This window comes from Semicossyphus pulcher, unplaced genomic scaffold, assembly GCF_022749685.1.
Source record: "Semicossyphus pulcher isolate SPU_LCO1_2020_fin unplaced genomic scaffold, fSemPul1.0.p SCAF_11, whole genome shotgun sequence".
Taxonomy (NCBI): domain Eukaryota; kingdom Metazoa; phylum Chordata; class Actinopteri; order Labriformes; family Labridae; genus Semicossyphus; species Semicossyphus pulcher.
The window spans coordinates 24,794,414-24,821,698 of NW_027211615.1; the positions used below are offsets into that span (position 1 = coordinate 24,794,414).

Sequence of the window (27,285 nt, forward strand, 5' to 3'; positions counted from 1 at the left end):
GGTATCGGTATCGGCCCTGAAAAAACATATCGGTCTATCTCTAGTAAAAATATGATATTTAAAAAAGATTTTTTACATTGTTTTTGTCCAGAGTGCTTTTATTGTCTTAAAGGGATTTTAATCCCTATAAATTCCCTATATTAATTCCTTGCTATTTTCCCTGATGGTAAACTGATACAGATTTTGAAGTCTTAAAATCCACACAAGCAAAAAGTTTGCTCGCATGATGCATGAGAAATAATGTCAGTGATGAAAGCATTTTGACTAATGACTAATTTAGCAAACAGGCTAACCATTTAAAAATTCTAGCTGTATTTTTTAACTGCCCCCCAAGTGGCCACCAAACTTGCAAAAGGCCGTCCCTAAAGGTTTTAGTTTCTCTGTAGAAACATGGAGTTGCAAGATGGAGCGGGTCCAGAGGTGCCTCTGTAGATATAAAGAGCTGATTATACTGAAATTAAAGATACCTGTGATTATGTTCCATTATTGGTGACAATTGACTAAATTATAATCTGAGCTAAGGCTAAAGTTTGCATTATAAACACAGAAAAAATTCCCAAATCTTGCTCGTCAGAGATCTCCTGCATACCTTTCTGATGTAAAGCTGATAGAAACAAGTGGACACATGAAACTTCACACTGTACATCATTGAGGACAAAACAAGTTAACTTAAACAAGCTTATTTTTAATGGATCTGCAAAACTGTTTGAATTTCCAAAGAGAACTTCTTCTGTACCTCCCGCCCACAGTTACCCAGTGGCAAACGTTACACAACGTTACAGAAACGCTTCCAACCCAAAGAAATCTGCATGCAGGAAAAAAAAAAAAAAAAAACCCAAAGAGGGAAAAAAATAAAATAAAAAAATTAAAGTAAAATAAATCATACAGATAAAAATAAAACATCAATAAACAGGACATACTGTATAATGCCGTTCTCTTGGCTGGAGGAGAAATTCAAACGCTTCTGCTTCGGCTCGGCTTCGAAAGCCTGAGCGACAGAATATTAAACTGTAATTTCATTGGGTGGATGTGGCTCCGCCCACCACACAGCCCCGCCCCTGTCTTCCATATAAGGCACAGGACAAAATAAACCCCCACATACAAAAGGAGCTAGCCACGCCTCTGTCACTTTGTAACAAATTGTAAATGACCAAATACGGTTAGACAACAGAAACCCGACTAAAGTGTACAAAATGTTAATCCTACGTTCGTCTTTTTGTTTAATTTTTCTTTTCTTTAAATTTCCTCCGACTGAAGGTGAGTGCTGTGGCTGGGTGGGGGTGGGGGGTGGGGATGGGAGGGGGGTTTAAGGGTTTGGTGAGGTTGTCCAACCAGGTGAGCTCAGGCAAAGGAAATATTAAAAATATGAGCTTGTCTTTTCACTTTTTTTTTCTTTTTTCTTTTTTTTTTTTTTTTTTACAACCTTTAAAACAAATGACAAGAAACGTGACTGGATTTCTCTTTTTATCAGAAATAAAAATGATCAGATGGGAGGAGTGAAAGAATATGGTGGGGTGAGGGGGGGGGAGAAAAGGAGGAGGGGGGAGGGGGGATTAGACGAGTGAAGTGGTTTATTGTTTTTATTCTGATAAAGAGACAGACAGAGAGTGTCAGTGTGCAAGAAAACTCATGAGACAGGTTAGAGAGCGAGAGAGTTAGAGTTAGCAGTTAGAGAGAGAGAGAGAGAGAGAGAGAGAACGTGTGTCTGTGTGTGTCTGTGTGTGTGTGTTTGTGTGCGTTAGTGTGAGTGAGACAGAGGAGTAGTTCAACTGCAGCACTTGCTCTTCCAGCCTGTGACTCCACTTCCACCGCTGATGTCGACGTTTTCACTGTTGGGCTCTTTTACAGGCGTCTGATGCAGGAAACACACAAAATTCACAACTCATTAAAGCATGTCGTCGGCATCACATAAAAACTGTTAAACACTTCCTCATTCAAAATATCTGTTAAAGAAAGGCAGGAACATTTCAACTTAATATAGGCGTCAACTGGAACATGTATGAAACAAATCTCTCTTTATGATAGCTTGGAAAAAACCCCTGCATCACGTCTATATATTTTAATGTGAAGCCAATGTGGACAAAGACAAATAGTTAAGTCTTAATGTGTACAGGGGATCACAGAGAGATAAGTAGTGGGGAGAAGGTTTCTAGTTTTACAGATTCTTCTCAGGGGGGTAAACATGCCAAACAGCTCTGGATTAAGCGTCCAAAAACGGGAGTTAGCTTGGCTAGGCGAGGCTAACAGTAGCCCTTTTTACACTGCGGTTCTGCCTCTGCGCCGTGATGAAGCTCCGCCGTCATGCAGCCTTTGCCATTTTACATTGAACCAAGCAACGCCAGTGAAAAGCCGCCCCAGTGTGTTTTTACATAGCGTTCCAGCGTTGCGGAAACAAAGCGCACACGCTGTGTAAACAAACACTACACTGATGCCGTTTCGCCTCCGTTACTACCGCCGATGCCGGCTCAGTGGCGGAACAACATCGCCCCATCATTCCCTTTCTGTGCGTTAGAAGATGAAACGTATCAGAGGCGTAATAATACCGCCTTGAACTGGCAGTATATAAGGGGCTAGTATTTACAGTTAGGTATTGTGGAATGAACATAGGGGATATTTAGAAGACAGACAGCATGATTTTAAAAACAGTGTCTGTGGTTTAAGATTGTGTTTAAGTTTGTCTGACCAGTGGTGAGATGTCAGTTAGGTAGAGGTGCTAGCAGAGTGACAGTACGTAAAAAAATTGTAACTGTAAAGTGTTGTGTGTATGACTTTTATACAAGTTTTTATTAATAAATAGCTGTGGAAAACCGTGTATTAAATTCCGATGCGCCTTTTACGGTAATAAATACAGAAATCAAAGCAAACATCAGCCAGTCAATTAAAATAATTTTCTCTTTTTCCCCTTAAAACTAGCCTCATGACTTTTAATAATCATGAATGAACAAACATTATTATTCCATCTCTCTGTGTAGAGCACACACCTTTCTCAGGATGTCTTCTGCTAACGTGAGGAAAGCCTTCTCGATGTTGATGTTGGCCTTAGCGCTCGTCTCAAAAAACCTAATGCCGTGCTCCCTCGCGATCTGTGGGGAAGAAATCAGAGTCACAAAGAGAACGAAGAGTTCAGCTGAAGAAGCTGCGGTCCAAAAATAAAGTGGCTGATCCTCAGCGTAGGACAGAGATCAGGTATCACCGACACACACGTATACACACACACACACTTCCATTCTAGTCATGCAGGTGTGTTTGTATGAGTAAGCAGATCTGTATCCGATGTTGCTAAATCTGCAGATGGACTAGTCGCTGCTCGTTCATGCTGGTACTATGAGCCACACGAACCACACTCCCTCACAGATGTTTTCACTTGTTCTGGATAATTACATCTACGCTCAGGCTGAAATTGGGCGCAGCTATATGTGCGATTTCATTCTGTGACCAAACCCTGAATACCAACAGCGGACGTGAACAGGAAGTGACATCACTGAATCTTTAAACCATATTTAAGTGTCTACTGCCTATTATTTCCACTGGTTCGTAGAGGCTCAAAGTGACTTAGTTTAAACCAAAACCACAAATATTAAAGCCTCCATTTGTGATTGTAAAAGCCTATATGTCAGGTTTTATCCAGACAGTTTGCAGCAGGTAGTGCTGAAAACATTGCTCATAAAAAGGAAGTCATCTCCTCAGTGATATGGAAACTTTGTGGTGTTAATAAAGTCTGAGATCAGGAACGCCACTGTGCTGTGTAAGCCGTCATGCAAGAGTTAAAGTTGTTTTAAAGCTCTTTTACTGCAACAGAAAGGTCATGAAATAGAAATCATTATGCTCGATGTTTGCAGCTGAAATAACAGGGGACGGATTTATTTTCATGTATTACAAACATCGAGCAAAAGCCGCAACAATATTTCAGTGTAATCAATTTCACAGATTACATAAACAATGTAGATTTTAGTGTGAGAAATAATGCAGCTTAAACCCCCAAGAGAACATTTGAAGATTTCTGAGGCAATGTGAGCTATGATGTATCTGTTTTTAGAAATATTCACACAGATATGCAGCAACATCTAAACTCAGACAACCACAAAGCTGGTCTGGAATGTATCTTTAACAAGCTCCAATATAATGTGAGCCAAACTAAAATGATCTAATATTGACATAAAACAAAGATTAAATATATAAAATAGTTGTTTCAGATGTCTTACGTCCCAACAAGGTGTTGTTTAGGTTCTTGTCAACATAAGTCTTTATGGTATGCAAGGACAAACAGCAGCTTATTCACAGGAGGGTTTAGTCGATGTTGACATTTCACAAGTAATCTCAGGATGCTTTCACACTACATTCACCCGTTTGTATACCTTATTTTAAACCACTCTCCATACTGTATGTATTTAACAAACATTAATTTATCCCTCATTGCTGTCGGGCTAGTTTCCTGCTTCTGAATGTCTAACAATCAGCCGACCAACATTGATGAACGGCTCTTTACGGCTGCACCGTCTCACCTGCTCCCCCTTGGCTTTTGGTACGACCCTCTTGTCCTCCATGTCACACTTGTTGCCTAGCAGCATCCTCTCCACGTCCTCATTTGCATGCTGAAAAAGATAAAGAAGAAAGAGGAGATTATCAGATTACGTGTGCATATCAGCAAAATTAAACTTAATTTATTATATTTTTGCCCACACTACACTGGCAAATGTTTGTTTTGAGTCGCATATGGGAAAAGTTGTCAAAAGCCGACTAATCAATCCACCACAAGGAAACACACACACACACACACACACACACACACACACACACACACCAGGTTGTTTTTCAAGATTTCAAAGCATCCTCAAGGAGCAGAGATATGCAACTCAAGTCACTGTAGAGAAGGCTTTGTAGGGTAAGGTACTCTTAGTGCCAGATCTGGTTATTACAACAGCTATACGTCCCAAAGTCTTTAGCATTGTTTCGCATCATAGGGTCCATTAAAAGGGATCTCAGGATAAATTCAAAGCAAGTCGAGTAAAAGTGTAGTAAACAGCAACAGACTGCATTTAAATCATCCTATTAGCCCTCTTTGGTGCCAACAACAAGCTTTCATAAACACGTCAAAGGGCAATATGTGCAAGGCCCAGTTCTTAGTGTGCAGGAAATTCATTGTGTTTCCTTCCTCGACCGGCTCACAGCTCCAGACGAGCCCTGCCGGTCTCACCCGATCCGCTTCACTTTATGTGCAACACCTTCATACTGATTATGTGATGTCGCAGTGAGAGTTTACTGTTGCACTCAGGTATAATAAAGACAGATAACATGAGCTATTGATTATATCATCCCTGTTGTGTGTTTGACCTGGCATGGATCCAAAAGATTACCGTATAATAGAATAATAACTCACTGCTGACACAAATATTTATGGTATTATTAAACATAATTGATGGTGTAAGACAAGAAGCGCTCACATAGAGGAACAATGCAGAGATAGAAGCTGGACAGCCCGACCGTATGTTACAGACAGATGGTCTTATTCATCTGATAATCGCTTTATTATTTGGACTAAATCTTGAACACAACAACCTAAACTTCCTTTTCTATAAAGTCTTAAATCCTACATGTTTGTCGAGTTAGGTCAGAGTGAGCCTGACTCCTGGAACAATCTCCTTTAAGTTAACACGTTTTTTATGTGTATTTTATTTACTTAATTTTTTCCTATTTTAATTATCAACTTACAATTAGTACATTATAGGGTTTTTCTTACACACCTTTAGCCCTCCGTTTCATAGTCTTATCTTTGTGTCAAAATCCCCCTGTTTAGTGATTTAAATTACCTTCTATCCATCTCTCATCTGCTTCTTTTCACGCTTTGTTGTCTGGCTTTTAATTGCTTCTGTAATGGACTCGATATCATTGTAAATGAGGGCTGCCCCTCAGTGATCTCTCGAGTATAAATAAAGATTGATTGAACCCACGGTGAGAGAATATCCCCACCAGTTAATAAACTTGTGACAACACTTTTGATACTGATAAGCCTAGACTTTTCATTAGATCTCTGCTGACGCTCGACATGTATCGAGCGCTAATGCTGCATTAATATGGATTCAACAACAACAAAGCAGATATATCTTATTGGATGAAAGCGTGATGGTTAAATTAGGTGAGGCAGAAAGAGAACACCTGCAACAGTAATGGATGACACCATCAACAGTTACTATTTGTTCTCCACAACAACAAGAAGCTAAAAACTTTGCATTTAGCCTTTGTTGTCAGACTGTTTGTTTGTTTTTCATGTAATGTCCTGAGGGGTTTACTACAAAGCGAGATTAGAGGGTTAGTCAGGTCTCGGTGTCTCAAAGCTGGCTCTCTTTGAACCTGGCTAGATCGCCATGGCAACTTAACCTGCAAAACCTAACCTGGTTCTGTTCAGGGTTTCGGCTTTACGCCAGCTGTAAAGCACCGCCCTGTCAATTAAGTATTTCCTGACGATGTTCTCCGCAGGTAAAATAGATCCTCAGCTGAGGTTAAACGTATAGGGAAACTTCAGGAACACATTTAAAGCCACAGAACGAAGCTGTGTAGTTACATTAGCACATACTGTATGCATTGCATCATGGAGAACAGAAAAGTTCGTAACCACCTTCGTGCTACCCGTTATCTCCAACCTGGGCTTCAGGCTTTGTCGAGCCAGCTTACCTAAAGAAAGCCTGGGTATGTTGTTGCTTCGTAGTACAACCCACCCTACTTCTCTGCGTAGAACAATTGGTTTTGCTGGTATAAAGTCTTCCTGATTGCCGGTACATAGCTTCTCATGAACTAAGATTGTTTACATAATGTGTGTTGACATTTAATCTGACAAATCACCACAGTCTCGGCCTGAAACGGCAACATAATTACAGCTGCTAGACAAACAGTTGTCGCACCTGGTAAGTATCAGCTGCAACATAAACCCATCTACCCCTTCTTGTTGAAACACTTCTGTCTGCTTCCACTGATGATAAAGAGGTGAAAACAACACTCCTGGTTCTCCTACAATGAGGCAGATGCATACAGACATCTGGCTCATCTGGTGCGGTTTAGTCACACACTCCTGCTGCACAGCTCACTGCGCACGGCTCAGCCAGCTAGTTAGCAAAGCTGGCTGCATTCCCTCAAAGTATTGATGTCACTCTGTCAATATGCCAACAATTAAACAATAGAGAAAAAAGGGAGTGCCAACATTCAACTCTCGCACATAAATCCTCATAACCTCTCTCAAAAGATTTGACCCAGCAACATAAATCAGTGTGTGTGTGTGTGTGTGTGTGTGTGTGTGTGTGTGTGTGTGTGTTTTACCTCGTCAATGTTGCGCAGCCATTTGCTGATGTTTTCGAAGCTCTTGGCGTTGGTGATGTCGTAGACCAGCATGATGCCCATGGCTCCTCTGTAGTAGGAGGTGGTGATGGTGTGGAACCGTTCCTGGCCCGCTGTGTCCCTGCACACACACACACACACACACACACACACACACACATTTTATTTGTTTTGTATTCACTGTTGTCTTGGATTGATCTGAAGCCTTCACACAAAGAACAAATGGTTCAGTAAGTCTGATTTTCACGGCGTCGCAGCACAAATTGGCCATAAAACATCGGCAGGGTTTGACAGTGACTCAATGATCACTTCACAAGATGCTGGGATTTCTTGCTTTCATCGACTGCAAATCACAACAAATTAGAAAGAAAATGTTGAAACTCTTTGTTGTCGATTTCAATTATATGCTTTTTATTTAGCATACAAATAGATTCTTTCTAAACACTTGATCCCACCTTAGCTTGTTTACTCTCAACTGTTACATTCTGCTTTAATTATTTACGCCAGCTACAGGCCAGTACAAGGTGTGCCAGAAAACTGTCAATATATTAATGATGCAATTCCTTACATCATCAAAATAAACCTGATTACCATGGTTCTGAATCAAAACAGAAAAACTATTTTACTACAATTTTATTCAAGTCTTGAGAGCCTAAGCAGTCCGGTTGCACACATTCAACACACTTTAAAATCCACTTCAAACTAACAACGTCCCTCACACGTCTGCACAAGCATGTATCTAAGCTGTGACATTTTCTTATCAAGGGAAACGCTGCCAACATCCATCCATCACTGTTGATACAGAGAAAAAGAGGAAGCCCAGGAGCACCAGATCAAACCTCTGCCTTCAAAAGCTGTTTCACTACGACGTTCAAAATGAAGCTGGCTTTGCAAAGCTTGGATTTCATTGAACCGCTGTGAGCATGAACACATCTCTGCGTGCTGAACAGTGAAGATTAAACCCGATGTCCAATGTGCTCGGACAGGAAGAGGAGAAAACGTTAAGTGGACCGGGACAGGAATACATCCGGCCACAGAGGAGGGTTAATGGACAGAATCATGAAGTTTCAGATCAGATCAAAGAAATGACTCAGTGCAGACCAAACCATTAGGCTAAGAAATGATGTTATTTTATCTAAATGTTGTTGGACATGTTCTGAATCTGCATTCCAGACTTGTACAAACATTTACATTAAAGATCCTTCATACTCCAGTACCTTTCATTATCCACTGACAAAGATGAAAACATATAGACAGACACTGTTCACAACTTTTTAAAGCATCACATAATGGCTCGACAATACATCGAAAGCTGCTTCTATTCTTTTTTATTATAGTAAAACATGCGCATAGCACTCTTCCTTTGGGGGCAAGTAGGCATACTGTTTTTATTGTTTATTTGTTGCCTAAGAAATACTTATAGATTGAATTTCAAACAACTTAAATAGCCAAATAATTGTTTATCAAGTCATCAGTTAGATAGCTAAATAGACCCAGAAAGTATTGTAAGAAGCCTCACACAGCAGAGGGGGAGGATGTGCAGATGTCTCCGTCTTCTAGATAACATTGAACAATTGGCCTTGAGTGAACGGACTTCTGTCTGCTGAGGAGACGTTCAGCTTTATAAATGCCAGTCATCTTTATCAACTACAGTTCTGTGTCTTTACCTTTTTAATTGACACAATAACAAGCAGACATTTGTATCGCCATAAAGTCCTCATGAATGTGAATTTCAGTCGCTCCACTTGAGCGTTGGTTTGATAAAATAATCGTACAGTCTTGGGATTTTAACTGCATGTAACAGTCTTTAAAAATGAGAACTGGAAGAAAAGATACTATGTGGATCCAGAAGTCAGATTATTAACTACCCCTCTAATGTCAAAAAAGTCAAATACCATGTTCTGGACTAGGGATAGACCGATTATCGGCTGGGCCGATATTCGGCATTTTGGCGCATATCGGCATCTGCCTTTTTTAAATTTTTTATTTTTTATTTATTTATTTATTTATTTAAAATCTGACGGCCGATAAGAGTTCATTTCTTTGCTAATTTTATTTCACTTTGTTTTATTTACTTTATAAAACTTCAGGAAGTTATTTATTTATTTATTTAAATTTTCAGTTAACTTTATAAGAGATGCTGCTGACCCTGGGAACTCCCTGCGCTTTTTGTTTGTTTGTTTAATAAACATATGCTTAAAGGCATTTAAACAAAGTTAAGTGTTGGAGTTTGTATTATTCAAAATTTTGACGCCAATATTTTCACTTTTCCTGCAAATTAATATCGGCTCCAAATATCGGTTATTGGCCTCCTTGACTACTAATAATCGGTATCGGTATCGGCCCTGAAAAAAACATATCGGTCTATCTCTATTCTGGACTCTCTTTCTTTATCCTTGTTCCTTCTTTGAGCTTCTACGGAGGAAAATAATCAGAAACAACAGAAGCAATTTTGATCGATGTGTAATAGAAACTGTCGGTTATTTTCACAGCCGACATGCCAAAACTTTGCTACATCCGACATCTCAGTGATGATTTCCAGCTTTAGATAGTTTTAGATGCTATCTCTGTGTTTAGGAATGCTGTCTGGACATAACAAAGAACTACAATCCAGCCACATCAAATCATGAATTCATTAATTGACTCTGGATTCAATGGACATTACAAATTATTGTCAATAGCAGCCAGTAATATGTAATAATAAGTAATTTAGTTGAGAAAATCAGCTGTAGTTGTCTACAATGATAACCCTGCAGTAGACATCCTGATGGACCGATGACCATTTCCTGTTCTAACATATTTCTGGGCTTGAGGGAGGAATGTCAAACAGATGTTTCCCTATGATGTAACAGTGCACAGGCAGACGAGGCTGAGAGGAAAGACACTTTTTAAAATGTTTGTGTATTTTTTTTAGCCTGGCACTCCTCTTTACAGACTAAAAAGCCACGTCTTAAAACAGTCCATCAACTCACCAGATCTGTAGTTTGATCTTCTTTCCTTGTAATTCAACAGTTTTGATCTTGAAGTCTATTCCTGTGAAATAGAAGGAAAACATATCAGCATACATGTCTGTCTAAAATACCATCGTAAGCACTGATAATGAAAGACAGATGAGCAGAGAAATTAAAGCTGACACTGATGATTAAAACCATGAGGGGGGAAAAAAGACACGTCAACAACAGAGACTTAAAGAGCCAGAGACAGATATTTGGGAGGACGTGTCAAGGGTTTGCATCAGAGAGACAATAACAGCATCTCTTCCTGATTCTGCAGTGTCATGCACAGACCCTGAGCCTATCAGCAGACAGCTGTGGGATCAGCAGCTGGCTAACAATGGGCACACACACACACACACACACACACACACACACACACACACACACACACACACACACACACACACACACACACACACACACACACACACACACACACACACACACACACACACACACACACACACACACACACACACACACACACACACACACACACACACACACACACACACACACACACACACACACACACACACACACACACACACACACACAAGAAGCAGGTTATTGAGAGAAATCAGGTTAAGGCAGGAAAGATGCACTGCATGACCTTGTTACTGTCAAACCTTTGTGCTTAAACGTAGATGGTTAGAAACATGATATTTTACATATTTTAAGTGTATTCGTGATATGTAATGTTGGAGCATTAAGGGTTTTATTTCTGGTTGGAAACATTGGACTGACGGTGCAAAAGGAGGACAAATCGGGGTGGTGAGGGAATAACTATGTATCCTATGTGTGCATGTTTTTCACGTATTTGGGCCTTTTTCAGTTTCCATTTTGCTTGGATTGACTTATTTTTGATACGAGAACACCCTGCTATGAGGTTGACTGCCATTAAGTCTTTCTTGGCCAACTATCTCATATTTAACCCTAACTGTTATGGGGTTTTTCTTGTCGTTATAAGGGGTGGGAATCGCATGGTAACTGAGGATACATGATAATTGGCCCATGATAACTATAGTATCATGATGCAGCGATTCTGCAATAATTGATATATTGCAAGATAATCATATAATGATACATCACAATATCTGATTAACTGAAGAATACAAAATGCACCTTATGCAGAATTTGACACAAATGTCTTCTTCTTCTTTTATGCTGTTGTCAACTTCTTCTACGGCTAATTAATTTCCAATCACGTTACTCTTCGCCATTGCATAAGAGCCCCGCAAGGAAAAAATCTTGGAGGAAGAAACTGTTTGCCGTATATTTGTAAATCAAAATATAAATTTTTGGCGCCATCTTAACGATAATTGAATTGCAAGAGTCAGGACGACGATATATTGCCGTATCGATATTTTGTTCCACCCTGAATCTTAACCTGTATATATATATATATATCTCTCTCTTACTGATCAATTAACATTACTGAAAATACTCTGGTGGTAAAATCTAAAGATGGAAAAAACTATGATGTATCAACACACAAGGTAATGTAATTGTAAAGCATTAAGGAACATTGTATATCAAAGCAACCGCAATTTTGATTGAGGCTGTCCTTAAAAGTCCACAATTTGAAGACCCAGAACTCCCATTTTGTCAGTGGAGTCTCTGCATGGTTTTTTTTTTTATTAATGCAGGAGCAACAGCATGAAAGGCTGAAAACTATACAACAACTATACTAAGTCTCAAACAAATATTCACTGTTCATGTGTTTTTTTCTGGGAGCCAAATTATCCAAAGAGATCTCTTCATCTCCAAAACAGACGCCGTAATTAAAAACTGTAGTACTAGATGAAGCAGTTTTTGCCTATAAATGTCAGAATAATATAAAAACCTCTTATAATTTCCACAAGCTATATAATCAAATTTGCTTTTATTAGTCACAACCAACCATCCAAAAGCTTTTGGCATTAAATTTAATATCATATCGGACAAAGAAAAGCAGCAAATCCTCTCATATGAGAAGCTCGACCCAGAAAGTGTTTGGCAGCTATTTTGGTGATTCAGTTACATGATTAATGGCAAATACTTTTCTGTTGATTGTCTGAACAATTAATGAAAACTTAATGACTTCATCAATAAGTTTTAGTTATTTGCAACCCTATAAAAAGCGTAACAAGGATTTTTCAGCTGCCAGTAACAGCGATAAAGAACGGTAAAAAAGTGCAACGTAGACAAATAACCCTCATGAATGATCTTGTTCACAATATTAGGCAGGTTTATAACAATATTATCCTCATTCGTCATGCTAAGGAAGCACCAAAGCAGGCCAATTTACAAAGGGGTGACTCATTCTGAAACTTTTTGGCCGGCGTTTTCCAGTTAAATCATGAGCCGTCAGTTCAGCTCTGGTCAGAAATTGTGGTTGGTTGAAAAGTCCAAGAAACAGCTGTGCTCTCTAGGTGGGGCGGGCCATGTAATAATGAAAGAACTGGCTGCCAAGGTGTGACTCACTGGATATTATGTACTCCCCAGAGAGAGGGAGGGAGGGACAGAAAGATATACAGTTAGGGAGAAAGAGACAAAGGGGGAAGGAGGATTCTGGAGATGAGACACAACTTACAATTCCTACATTGGTATTCTACCTAAAAAACATTCAACAGGTCACCTTAGAAGTATTGGGGTTAAACAAAGCTATAGGAGGAGGAGTTTTGCTAACAACGATTACTAAAAGTCGCGTCTAAAAAGATCGGGCTTCGCCGGGATGACATCATATTTGTGTGTTCCTAGAGAGGAGTAGGAGGGTTTTATCTAGTTGAGGTGCTCTGGCAAGTTGTCAAGCAAAAATGTGCATTGTGCAATCACACGTTTTCCCAATCCCTGGAAAAATGGGCACACTTCACCGGAGGAGAATGACACTTTCCATAACAGTCAAATGTTGAACTGGACGTCTTAAAAACAGAGGAGATAGTTTACAGCCAACCCAGCTCTGATCCCAGAGGAACCATTCCTTCCACAAGTATGAATTCCATTGTTGCCAATCACCAGTTTCCATCCAAAATTCATACAGTGGAAAAAAGAGATTTCAGATCGCGACATCATGCATATTCAGCGCTCTTAATGTGCATAACCTCTGTTACACAAGGAGGAAGGACAGGCTGGAAATGAGGATGAGTGGCTGATGAGAGAGGGGGGTTTTCCGGTGGGGGTATTTTGAGTAGCAGCTGTGCATGTGTGTCTCCAAAGGTATGAGTGCTGTGTCAGAGGAGGAACACACTCCTGTTTCACATCAACTTTCCAGCTCAGACATCAAGAGCCGTACCTGTTTATGTGCCGAGCTCTTTCTATAGTGACGTGTTGCATTTTTTTTCAAGCTTTGATTTTGGATTCTAGTTATACTGTACATTTTGTTCTGCTGTACTACAGCACTGTGATGCCTCTTCTATGGTAGTTTGCTGCATCCATTAAAACATAAGCAAGCGACATACACCACAGTACAAAAGGCAAAATGAAAGCACTTATCATATCGCAAGAAAGAATAAGAACAGGATGTCTTCTTGGCCTTTGGGAAACGATGATCAGCATTTCTCACTATTAAATTACATTTCATGGACCAAACAGATGTGTACAGATTAACTACCAGGCTAATTTGTCGCCCTCATGTTCTTCTTACGGAAACCATGTTTCCAACTACAAAACAATTAGTTAAATAATCAATTAGTTGATCTACAAATAATTGGTTAGCAACTAGTCAGTCTGTTAATCCTTTACTTCCTGTATGATACGTATATTGAATATTCCAGCTTCTTGAGTATAAGTTATTTCTATTTTTCTTTGTCTGATGTAAATGTGAGTTGACTACCTTTGGGTTTTGAGCTTTCGCTTGGACAAAAGAAGCACTATGATAATGTCACCTTGGGTTGTAGGAAAATGTGGTGGGTATGTTTGCCTATCCTCTGACATTTTATATACCAGAAGATTAATTGATGAAATGACACAGTAATCTTTGTTGCAAGGCAGAACATGCAGTTCCTTATAGAAGTACAGCCAAACATGCAGTATGTGAAAATGAATGTCACAGTTCTTTCAACTATCGTCAACAACTTTTAAAAAGCTTAAAGTTTGGCCTCTATGATGTGCTGACAGATTGTGTGCTCTATATACTTTACAGCTTACTACGTTGCATGCTGCTTTGTTTTGAATACAGATGGAGAACAAAGACGAGCTCAGACTGAAACCTTTGACTGTGTTGTAGTTTATGAGGGTAAAGTTCACAAACGGAACCACTGAAAACTGTTTTAAATATATCAGAACGTGTGTAAAATTGTGTTGTTTATGAGACCCCTACTGACAGTTTCTCTCTACCTACAACAGGTCTTGCCGTGTTGAGGTAGGTAAACACCGCAAGTAAGCACTTCCTAAAGTAAATGACAGAAATTACTGCTGTTGACAGTTTCAGTTGAAGCACTATGGTTCTCTTTGTCTCTGCTCATTTTGATACTTCAAATCAGTGTTTCTCAAACAGGGTTACAGGAAGCCCCAAGGGTTCATCTGAGAAGTGTAGGGGGTTCTAAGAGCTGCATGGGGTATTGTTCTATTAGATTGATCATGTCATTTTGATAACACGTTTTATATCTAATATTCCCGTTTTCAATGCAATCGTTAACTGCCGAAAACTGTCAACAATTATTCAAGTTTATGTTGTTTTGTTGAAGCCAGTTTGAAATTTATTTTTGCCGACAGGCAGAAAACAACTGATAAAGGATTCATGGTTGAAACTAGCAGCAAAGCAGCTACAAACATGTACAAAGAATAAAAGACAAAGCAAAACCAGAGCCTACAAAATACCGTCAGTATCAAGAAGGATACATTTTAATACTTGCTCTGAACCCTCTACAGGTTTTGTGCGTTTTTACTGGGGGAATGAGCCAACAAATGCATGAAGCCTGCACACATCATAAGGTGTTTGTCATTTACATGAGCATTTGCTATTAAATCAGACACTGTTCGTGCAGCTTTATAGAGGCTCCTTTCCCCTTCCAGAAACGTGTTGTGCTGGTCAGAGAGTACATTGTTGAAAATAGGCTATGTCTCTAAAATTGGTTGAGAATAACTGCTTTATAATAACGTTTTAACATAAAGGCTGACTCAAGTTCTCTGTATAAATTAGACAAAAACAGAACAGGTCTATAACTTGGATACCCACATAGTCGCTTTAAGAGGGCCAAGCACATTATCCTTCATGTGAAACAGGTTCTTTTAGAGCTTCTTCTACAGTTTTGCTTCAGGGTTGACATTAAATATGTTACAGGTATTGCACTTTTGAAAGGTAAGGAAAAAGAAAACACCTGCAGTTGATATAAATTCCCTCAGACATTGCCAAACTTGACTCATCTTGGCAGGGAAAGTACCTCTGCAAGGAGGCAAAGGTCACTATCGGTCTCTGACTGCTGAAGAACCTGTCACACTGCATTTGACCATCATCACACAGCCTTCCCTTGAACTGATCAGCTCTGTCATGGTGATCTTAACTCTAGCTAACATAACTATCAAATTACATAAACAGCAGAATTTTGTTTTTGATTTGACAACACAGATTCTGACAACAAGACAAAGTGTAATTCTACAAAACACGACATGTTAGTTCCCAGACAAAGCATCGGTAAAACCATAAACAAACACGTAAAAACCTACATGTGACAGCGAGCTTTGCAACACAGCGATTGTTCAGTGCTGTACCTCAACAAATCTAATCTGGCCTGGATGCCACAGGGAACACTGTCGCCCATTATGGTTGTGTGTTCTTAGGCACATAGTCAAGAGGAGATGTTGACACTTAAAGCTGGGCTTGAATTAAAGTTCAATCGAGGAATCAAGGATATAATGCCTGTGCACTGCAAACATTCAGCAGAACACGTCTTATGTTACAATATTACTCAGCACTGATCTTAAGCAACAGGGGTAAACGGAGCCCTCACTTGGGCTGTGAAAGGACTCAACATAGTTTGACACCTGACTCATGTGAGCGTGATGTTGGACGCATGCGTAGAGGTCAGGAGAAAAAAAAAAAGCTGATGATGCCACCATGATGGATTGTTTATGGTTCTCTTTGAAGCAGTCATGGAAAGTAACTAGGAACAAATTAGAGGTACTTGTGCTTTAGCATTTTCCAGTAACAGTTTCTGCTACTTTAAACCACAATTTAAAGGGGAATTCTGGACTTTTTACTCTAATTTGACAGTTATGGTGATGTTGCATCGCAGACTACGAGCTTACCTACAAAACATATGATTCTTTTATAAAATATAAACATAATGCTCTAGATGACATGAAGAAATTATATAATAAATCATCAAAATACATCCTTCAACTGCAGCTATAATACATTAAAATGTTGCTTGATGGATCACCAACACTACACCCAACAAAGAGTCAAAACTAATTAAAGACTTAATTAGTACTTTACCTTTTTATTGATATTACTTTTGCACTTTTACTTTCTATGATATTATGGTATAGCTACTTGTACTTCAGTAAAGTATCTTAATACTTCTTCCATCACTAGAAATTAGGGATTTTACTTGTGTGGCATCGATCATTTCAAACAAATCTTAATAGATTTGTCACCTTTCTGGTCTACTTTATTACAGGTACCATTATATATAATGCATAGTCAGAAATTAAGATATTGATCAGTAAAGGTCTGTCATTTTTCTGAGAGATAGTGTTGGTGCTTTTGTAACAGCAGCAGGGCCCTCTATGTGAATGCTAACCCAGTGCTAGTCTTGTTAGCTTACTAGCCACTGGGTCAAGTGACATGACAGCAATCCCTATAGCACCTAAACCGGTTATACTCGCCAATACTGGCAGGCTCAACCAAAATAAAAAGGATGTTTTGTTTTTAAAGTCACAGTCACTTGTAACTGTTGTTACTGGGGTTTGGCTATCAGCTAACAAAGCTGCATAACTAACCTCCTAGCTAACTTGTGCAGGCCTGCAGAGAGGCTAACGTGCTGTTAGCATACAGGCTACCCAGATATGTCCAGCTGCAGGAGAGTGAGGAGAGTCCCCCAGCTGTCAAACTACCTCAACTGAATCAGAAACACCTGTAACAACACATGATCCCCGGTCTGAGGCCCCCGGGGTCTTCTTACCTATGGTGGAGATGAAGGTTGTGTTGAAGGCGTCGTCTGAGAAGCGGAACAGCACACAGGTCTTCCCCACGCCCGAGTCTCCTATCAGAAGCAGCTTGAACAGCAAGTCGTACGTCTTCTTCGCCATTGAGAAGCAGCTTGTGAACACCCAGGCAAGATACAAAAACACAAACAACTGATAACCTCGCGCGCCTATGTGAAGCCTCGAGCCAGCTGACCAACTGCCCCGCTTCTCTTAAACGTTAACAGTTAGAATCTGGGATCTGTTGATTAGCTTGGCAGGCTAGTTGGCTAAATACCACCCGATTAACGTGCCAGCAGACGTGTCCGAGAAGTTATATATTCCCAAGCCGGACTGTCTCCCCCCTTTACAGCATGAGAACAGAAAGCAAAAATAGGCTCTTCTCCCGTGTGATTCCTCTTTTCCACTCTTTCTTTTCTCCCACACAGTCGGGACAAAATGGCTCCTCTCTCTCTCTCTCTCTCTCTCTCTACCCCGACTCACTCTTTCTTCAAACTAACGGCGAGCTAATTCAAATTCTCAGCACACCCCGTCATGCCAGAGCCCTGCCGCGAGCTCGACCGAGAAGAACTTGAAAAAAAATCTTAAAGTGTGTCAAATTCAGTATCTGCTCGGAGTTATTTCGCTTTTATCTGCAGAGATTAGAACCGAAATACAGACGACCGCCGTCGCCTTCGAATGGGAGCCACCGCGGCGACACCCTAGGCCCACAGCCACGCCTTTGTCCCGCCCCTTCTGTCAAAATGCACGCCTCTGATTGGTCAACATCATTGTCAATTCATGAAGCATCGTAATCTGATTGGCTATCCCTGCTAATATCGAGAGGTAAAAGGGCGTATCTGAGATTGACAGAAAGGGCAAATGTTACTGCGTAAGTTACTCGGACATTTAGGCTCAAACCTCCCATTACTTCACTGATTGAAATGTATCCAATGATCCAGTATGGCGGCCAGTTTCATGCGGATCTCTGTACGTTCCAGTTTTCATGGCAAGCTGGCATTTGATGCGGTGACTATCCCAGCTGTGAGTCAGGCAAAGTGATGTCATATATAAAAGTACTTCTGTGCTTGTTACGGGCGTTTCCCACATCCTCTGCCCCGTGAACAACAAGGACAGTTATCCTCTTAAGTCTGTTGATAAGTGTAAACACTATGTGCATGTAAACATCATTATTGGAGAGTTTTAAACTTGGTTTTCTGAGTGTGTGTGTGTGTGTGTGTGTGTGTGTGTATGTGTGTGTTGGTCTTTCCTTCTTCCGCCTGTCAGAGTAGTTTGACTCTCAGACACTCCTTAGGAATGTCGAGTATGCCCTGCTTTCTACTGCCGAGTACAGACTTGCCACAAAGTAAGAAAGAAAGAAAGACAGACAGAAAGAAAGATATAAAAGAAAAACACAGCGAAAAGGAAAGATTGAGCAGCAGTTTAACGGTGACCAAATGGTGGCACTGGATGAAAAGTCTGGAGATGAAAGCTCCTTACTAAATCGCCTAGTAATCCATCCAACTGCGGTGGAAAGAAGTACTCAGATCGTTCAGAGAAGTAAAAACATTAACACCACTGTATTAGTCTTGTATTTTACCTCAGTAAAGTACCTTCAACTTATACTGAAAGACCCTAAAGTTAAAGAACTTACCATGCGGGATGACCCACTTTAGCCTCAATATATATTTTATCATTGGATGTTAATAATTGATTGCATTAATGTGAAACCAGCACTTTAATGTTGCAGCTTGTAAGTGGAGCTCATACTACCTACATGTTGTACTAGCTTGTAGCTTAATCTATTATGATAAATTATTTGATACTAACATTTTAGTTCACTAAATAGTAAGTAACACTTGCAATATTTGCTGCTGAAATAGGAAAGAGTGGTAGTATTTAGTAGCAAAAAATTTAAATGGAGTTACAGCAGTTACTTATTTTGCACTTCTGCCACCCAACAATGGAAGAGGTCAACCTAATAGTGGTGATGGAGGAAAAATCAGAGGCATCCCTAACAGGCTTCCTAGTCTGCAGAAACTGCCATACAAGGAGTACCAGATCATGGGAATGACAGCTCCTTCACTTTTCTTCATCTTCATTCTTTTGTCCACCCACGGGAGGAGTTGAGGAATGTAATGTATATTGCAAAGTGACTTGTGACATCATTATCGTATAAAAAAAATCATGGGTGTCATGATGCTAAAAGAAAATAAATATACATTAATATGAATAGAAATACAAGTATTACTCAAAGGATTTTTTGCACAGGCTTGCACAAAAGATTCAACAAAAATACTTTTATAATTTAAGAAATAAGGTTGGTGCCATAGGTTGTCACGAATCTAGGGAGCAACAACATTAATTAAAACCATATAAAGTAGCTAACATATTTATAACATACAAATTACTGAAATATCACAAATATATATGTTTTTTTATACCATGAGTATGTTGCGATCCCAGGGGAAAATCAGTTGGAAGTTATTCATCCTCTGGGGACCATGAATGTCTGTATTTTAAGACAATCCACCCAACTGATGGTGAAATACGTCCACCAAGAGGGAAACTTCACGGCCACAAACACAAACCAGTCCATACAAAGCCTGAAACAGATGTTACAGAGGTTACAAAGGTGACACAGAGCCGATGTTTTCAAGCCGTTCGCAGATTTTCTTTAGGCAGCACTTTAAGGATCATCCTAATTTTTATTTCAGCCCATTTTTATTAGATCTTTCTTTGTCTCTTAAACAGTTAACAGATCTTTGTTCAGCCAATAAATCAAGTCTTAGCACAGACATCCTCCCAGAGCGGCGTGCATTCCTGTATCGTGCTGCACAGAGGCCCCAGGGTTCGTCCCTCGCTCTCACAAACAGCCAGCAGCTTCCACTCAAACCTCCACAGTGATAGTTAAACACATTTAAAGAGGAAGTCTGTCTTCACACGGACCTGCTTGACAAGTAAACCAGATGATCTGATGGCTTTATTTGGGTATTTTTGCCTTCAATCGACTGTGGGCGGTTGAAAGGGGACAGGAAACAAGGGAAGATAGAGAGGGAGAATAACAGAGAAGTTGGCGCTGTTGATCACCGGGACACCAGGACATCCTAACTGGCTTGAAAGAAAAGTTTCCAAAGCAGTTCAGACCAATTTTATTTTACTCAAGAGCTAAAATAGTCGTCTAGCTTCTGAAATGTGAGGATCTTTGGAGGATGTTTTCTTGCTTTTATCCTGATTTGGTGTTATAATATACATTTAGAAGCCTTACAAGGAACAGAGGCTGCAAATTAGCTTTTGTTAGCCACCCTTTACACTACACATCAGCTGCATTACTTTTTTTATCTGTCAATTAAACAAATAAATAATAGATAATTATCTGGCAATCTGAACTATAAAAACACAACACGAGATGTCCTACAAGTGTTCAAAACAGGGGGAATGTGAACAGCTACACTTCCACGTTAGCATGGCCTCTCTATGTGGTTGAGGATGACAAGGTAATATGGCCACAGGCTACAGAACAGCGAATTAAAGGATGTTGTGGTGAGATTATTTTGAATTCATTTAACCTTTATTTAAAGTTATAATCTCAAAGATCTTAGTTTTGTTCCTTTTGGCGGCACCTATGGTGATACTCGGTAATTGCGGAGCACACTTCCCAGATATCCACACAGTGCTGCATGTGTGACGTCCACGGTTGGCTCCGGTTGTAACTCTTGATTTTCCTGGCTGACGGTCGCTTTCCTTTTCAGACTGTTTGCTTCATCTGAGCGTCGAGTTTGTTTCGTTTTCTTTGGATTTTCACTTATTTTTGAAGTTGTATCTGTAGTCATCCATCTTTATTTTGTTTGTTCAGCCATAGTAGATTACTGTTTACTCGCAACACTTGCAGAGAGCGGAAAAGCAGCCGCTTAGCTCCGCCTACCCTCTCTGGCAGACCAACCACTGCTGGCTGATGGGAAACGCGTCACTAACTGGGCGTCGCTTGTGATTTTTTCCGTGAAAGTCGCCACAGACAGCCAGACTGTTATACTGGAAATACAAAGGCTTTCATCAGTGGGCCGAAGGCTCAGTCACCATTGTGTTACCTCATTCGCGATAGATAGAGACTTAACAGACATTTATTCAAATTAAAATCTTTGACATTATTACTTTAACCAGAGAGTCATTGAGATTAATCTCTCTTTTCCAAGGAAATCTGGCCAAGATAGCACACCAATTATCCATCCGTTCATTATCTACCTCTTATCCTGTTCAGGGTCGCAGGGCTGGAGCCTATCCCAGCTGTCATTGGGCGAGAGGCGGGTTACTACCTGGACTGACACATAGAGACAAACAACCTTACACACTCACATTCACAACTACGGGCAATTTTAGAGTCCCCAATGAACCTAACAAGCATGTCTTTGGACTGTGGGAGGAAGCTGGAGTACCTGGAGGGAACTCGCATGCACGGGGAGAACAAAGAAACTCCACACAGAAAGGCCCTCTTTGTCCGAGCCTGGATTCAAACCAGGAACCTTCTAGCTGTGAGGCGCTAACCACTGTGCAGCGTCACACCAATTAGATATAGATAAAGTTTTGTCTAATGCTTTCAAAGGTCAGCAAATATCCTTCAGTCTAAAAATATCTCAAGGGTTCCCGCTGTTACACTGAGTGTAAGAAAGAAGCAAGTCAATGAGATTGTGATAAGTATTTCCTGTTGTTATATAGGCCTAAAGATTTATTGATTAATCATGAAAATAATCAGTTTAATCTTCAATGAAAATAATCTTTAGTTGCATCCCTCTATGTGGATAATTTCACTTACAACATACTCTTTAATAACAGTAGAACTCCTAATAGCACTTTGTTTTTATGTTCAGTACAATCCCCCCTTTTTTCAGTGGAATGATCTTTAAATTATTATCTTTTTATATTTCAGATTAAATGATCACAATCTCTTTCATTTTCACTGACAGGTAAATCTTCCTGGCATCCTGTTTTCAAATCACATGACCTCACAAACTCAGAAACTCTCCTTTGAACCCACTGATGTTTATTTCCCCCAGAATGACTCATAAAAAACGTCACCGTGCACGAGTACCTGAGCTGAGGGGCTTTTCAGTTCTCGTATGGGTGGTGTCTCACTTCTGCTTGAGTCCATGAACAAAAACAAACAATGCGCTATACAACCAAATTATTAAGTCGTCATTTGCTGCTTGTGCATCGAGGTTTTTCCACGCTCTGTGAGGTGACTTATTAAAGGTTATACGAAGTGCCTTTTTGTATCAGAGGAATAACGCTCTATGTGGCTGGGTCTTTCCCCTTTCGTGGTCAGTCAATACCCACATCAGCAAAAGCAAAATGAATTTTTAATTTTATGGAAAATACCCAGAAAACACCACCACGTAATTTTTCACGTGTCATGTTTACTCACTTGAATCTCCTGACCTCCTTCTGCTGACATTGACCGTCTGCAGGTCAAAGTGTGCGCCACTCTTGTCCACCAGGTGGTGCTGTTCTGTCGTCAAATTGTTAAATAATTCTAGTAATGATTACTTTTTACATTCGGCCCAGTTGTCCTTAATGTGAGGGCCTAGTTGTATAACAACCGGCTAACTAGCCTTATAGCCAGACTGATTATTAAGAAGAAAACATTCACAAGGTCTAATTTTTCCTCTTCATGCAACATGTGTTGAGATATTGTAATATGGACTCGTACAGGGGCTGCAGGGATCTAGTGGACCATATACACATCTTAACTAAATCAAGTACCTTTTTTTAAAACCAACAACAAAGCATTGAGATATTTTCAGATTAAAAATGTTTTGAAACTGATAAATCGTGAGGTTTTTATAGTACAAACCTTGTAATAGTAGACCTGGAACTAAAGGAACTTTTCTCATTGGATGCTTTAAAGGTGATTTTGAATAACTTGGAGGCAGACAGATCTGGCTGTAGATGTTGATACATTTATGATTGTGGTTGTTTTAGACAAAGTTTGGCTGTTTTTACTTGTTATTTCATGTCTTTTTATTGCATTATAGTCACATATTCTGTGTTGTGTTTGTATGTATGGCTGCTCATTGCTAATGTGTTGCTGCCTGTCTTGGCCAGGACACTCAAGAGCTTTTTCCTGGTTAAAAACTAACTTTGTTCATTGTGTGTAGGTTAATTTGCTTCTTTACCACGAGACACAACTCTGCAAATAGAAATAAAAAGGCAACACTCCGAAGTGTGCGAATTGTAGTTTATCTAATGTCACAATGATTTGAATGTATTATAGAAATGTTGTAGGCTTTTCATCCCATCCTCCACCCCTCATTGACCTGATACGGATATTGTTACTGTTAGTTAAGATGGTCTAATCTATCTGATGCCCCTTTTCATAATTTTGACAATAAGCAGCATGATCTGGTAATGACACAGACAAAAGACTGTTTAGAGCCATATAAATATTGCTCAAATTAAAAAAGCTTTTTCTATTTAATTCTTAGGGCACAAACTAAAATGTATATAGTCTATATTTTAGTAGAAGTAGAATATTGTGCAGCCTTAGGACCAAAATAAAACGCTGACACATGAAAAGGTTTTGCAAAATATAGAGCATATTTTGATATATATATAATTGATAAAATTATATACATTTTATATTTCTGTCAATATGTAATTTCCAACTTAAAGCTCAGGAGAACAGGGCAATTATTAAACCGTAAAATCACACGAATGTTCCACTGTGACCAGATGAGGACTTGGTGGCAGCCTTGTACAAGAATTAACGCCACACTGAGACGAAACTCCATTTCCCATGATCCTCTCTTCCGCTCCGCAGTGATGTGGGGTGTGGTGGTTGAATGATTGTGTGCGCATGAATGTATGTGTGTGTGTCTGTGTCGGTGTGTGGGTGTGGGTGTGTGTGTGTGTGTGTGTCGCGTACCGGAGGGGAGCCCTATCTCTCCGCACAGACCGAGAGACGAAAACCCAGCTCAGAGCATCAATGAGCGGAGGACAGGAGGATGCGGACCGCGGACGGTAACGGATCTACCGGAGGTGTAAAAATCCGGACGTGATATCTGAATTCATTGATTTTATTGGCGGCATTGTTGGATTTTTTTTTTCTCACCGAGAAGGACCTGCAATGGAGCGTCGATCCAGCGCGTGAGATTAGCTGACCGTCTGTCTGTTTGTAAGCTATATTACAGACAATACGAAGGAAATTAGCCATTAGTGGTATTGGCATCTCATCATTTGTGTTGGTTATTGTAGGAGGCTGTACTATTAGGCACTGTAGCTATTGTCCTTTATGATATGATGAAGAAGCCATACTGAATTTGTTATTAATGATAAAGGAATCAATGGTTACACAATTTTCAGGCAGACAGGAGGCCGATTAAAGGCACCATAGAGTTCTTTTGATTTTTAAAGTAATAATACATTTTCCTTTAATTGTTTTCTAAAAGAAACAGAAGGCAGTCATGTCAAAGAATAAGAGCAGTGAGTCAGTGAAGGTGGTAGTTCGATGCCGCCCTCTGAACCGGAAAGAGGAGTCCAACGGGCCTGCGGGGTGCATCGTGCAGATGGACCTCCGGCTCGGGCAGGTAATCCTCAGAAACCCTCGAGCATCTTCCAGCGAGCCCATGAAAACATTCACATTTGATGCTGTATATGATGCAAACTCCAAACAACGAGACCTCTACGATGAGAGCGTTCGACCGCTCATTGATTCGGTTCTCGCAGGGTTCAACGGCACCATATTCGCGTATGGGCAAACCGGAACCGGGAAGACGTACACCATGCAGGGCGCCTGGTTGGACCCGGAGAAACGAGGTGTGATTCCCAACGCGTTCGACCACATCTTCACACACATCTCCCGCTCCCAGTCTGATAAGCAGTACCTGGTGCGGGCGTCCTACCTCGAGATCTACCTGGAGGAGGTTCGGGATCTTCTGGATCCCAACCACGGCAGTGCTAGAGCCTTGGAGCTCCGGGAGAGTCCAGATTCAGGGGTGTACGTGCGTGACCTCACATCGTGCGTCTGCAAGAGCATCAAGGAGATTGAGGAGGTGATGAACGTGGGGAACCAGGCGAGGGCGGTTGGAGCGACGGACATGAACGAACACTCGTCTCGGTCGCACGCCTTGTTCCTGATCACAGTTGAGTGCAGCCAGCCGGGACCAGATGGGAGGAAACACATCCGGGTCGGTCGTCTAAACCTGGTGGATCTGGCTGGTAGCGAGCGCCAAGCAAAGACCGGCGTCCAGGGTGAGCGCCTGAAAGAGGCCGCCAAGATCAACCTTTCTTTGTCCGCACTCGGGAACGTGATCTCAGCATTGGCAGACGGGCGCAGCGGCCATGTGCCCTATCGGGACTCCAAGCTGACCCGGCTTTTGCAGGACTCTCTGGGCGGGAATGCAAAGACTGTCATGGTTGCCACCTTAGGCCCCGCCCCCCAGCACTACGACGAGACCCTGACAACCCTCCGCTACGCCAACCGCGCCAAGAACATCCAGAACCAACCGAGAGTCAATGAAGATCCCAAAGACGCTCTCCTGCGCGAGTTCCAGAATGAAATCGCTCGCCTCCGGGCGCAGCTCAACCACAGGAAGTGGAGGAGCAAGCAGAAGAAGGAGGAGCAGGTGGACGGCGAGGGCTGGGAGAGGGACGGTGAGGAAGAGACCGAGGGCGAGGAGGAAGGCGAGGAGGTGGAGAAGGAGGCGGAGGAGTACGTGAAGCTGGAGGAGCAGCGGTTGGAGAGGGAGAAGGAGGCCATCAGAGAGGATCAGTTCCTGTTGGCCGAGGAGAAGCAGAGGCTCCTGGGAGAGAAGGAGAGGATGATGGGAGATCTGAGGAAGGAGCAGGAGGCCACCGAGCAGCTGACTGCCAAGTACAAGGTGAGAGCTCGAACACAGTTAGACATGTTAGACAATAACTCTGCGATGTAATACTCTAAAGGTCATTTAAACAGCTACAAGACGACTACTCAATGTTTTCAATGAACTTGTATGGTTTTATCTTCCTCTCCCTCACACACACACACACTGACACACAACCCAGGAAGTCAGATTAAGGACGTGTGGTCTATGGGATTATCATGTGTGATAATCCAGTGAGCTGTTATTAAGTGACATTATAGACAGGGACACCGGGAGCTTCATATTTAATTACATTTCAGTAAGATAAGACGTACATCTCGTTTCCCTGGATACGAAAAACCCCGGACAAAGGTGTGCGTCATATCAGCTATTAATTTTCATTAGAGGTGATAAAGAAGTCTCTCTACATTAAAGAGGCTTTGCAGCAGTTGAGCAGATGACATTCTGACTTTTAGTTCCTAGTGTGGGTCCAGTACTGGATCCAACATTTCCCATAATGCCACTCATTTTTTGGGATGTTCAATGTTTGACTCCATACCTCATTTTTGTTGCACAAGTCATGAAGTCCCAAGCCGGGATAACCCTGATGACATCATTATGACCTAAACCAGATGACATACTAATGGTTGACATGTGATGACATCATTTTAAGGTCAGTGGGGTCAGCTTTTTCAGACGTAAGAAAGTTTAGAGTTCTCTTTGAGAGCAGTGTTGTAGTACTGACCAGTATTTCTAATAGTGTGGTTAACGTCAGACATGTGAAGGAACAAATACTCCCTAAAGAGTGTGTATACGGATTCCTATTCTGCGATAGATATGTGCATACATATCAGGCATCGCACCTGGTCGAATATCACTTTTGCTGTTGCCATAATCAGCTGTATACATTTCATGTTAAAGAAAAAAAGTGTATTTCTTTAGTTTTTTTGTGGCCTTTTATGCCTTAGAATGGGGGATGGCACACGAGGTCGAGGGTGGGAGTCAAACCCAGGACCAACACA

General features: G+C 40.8%; 2 protein-coding genes across 2 annotated transcripts in view; one reads left to right on the plus strand and one right to left on the minus strand.

The window, feature by feature from the left end:
- Positions 1 to 664: 664 nt before the first annotated feature.
- rab10 (RAB10, member RAS oncogene family) lies at positions 665 to 18,144 on the minus strand. Its single transcript, XM_069683475.1, has 6 exons — positions 17,429 to 18,144; positions 10,299 to 10,359; positions 7,309 to 7,447; positions 4,503 to 4,592; positions 2,982 to 3,083; positions 665 to 1,852 (listed from the first exon to the last, which is right to left on the minus strand). The coding sequence occupies exons 1-6, from the start codon at positions 17,553 to 17,555 to the stop codon at positions 1,766 to 1,768; spliced, it is 606 nt and encodes a 201-aa protein (XP_069539576.1). The 5' UTR covers positions 17,556 to 18,144; the 3' UTR covers positions 665 to 1,765.
- A 6,221-nt stretch (positions 18,145 to 24,365) lies between these two features.
- The window catches only part of LOC138585340 (kinesin-like protein KIF3C), a 31,532-nt gene continuing 28,612 nt past the window's right edge, over positions 24,366 to 27,285 (plus strand). Inside the window, exon 1 of the mRNA XM_069657641.1 lies at positions 24,366 to 26,302. Coding sequence (XP_069513742.1) covers positions 24,887 to 26,302 — 1,416 coding nt within the window. The 5' untranslated portion in view covers positions 24,366 to 24,886. The remainder of the gene's footprint in view (positions 26,303 to 27,285) is intronic.

Coding starts and splice junctions, on each gene's coding strand:
- rab10 (XM_069683475.1), bottom strand. CDS start 17,555: ATGGCGAAGAAGACGTACGACTTGCTGTTCAAGCTGCTTCTGATAGGA. Junction 3,084..4,502: donor CAAAAGCCAAGGGGGAGCAG/GTGAGACGGTGC, acceptor TCTTCCCCACAG/ATCGCGAGGGAGCACGGCAT. Junction 1,853..2,981: donor CAGAAGACATCCTGAGAAAG/GTGTGTGCTCTA, acceptor TTCCTGCATCAG/ACGCCTGTAAAAGAGCCCAA.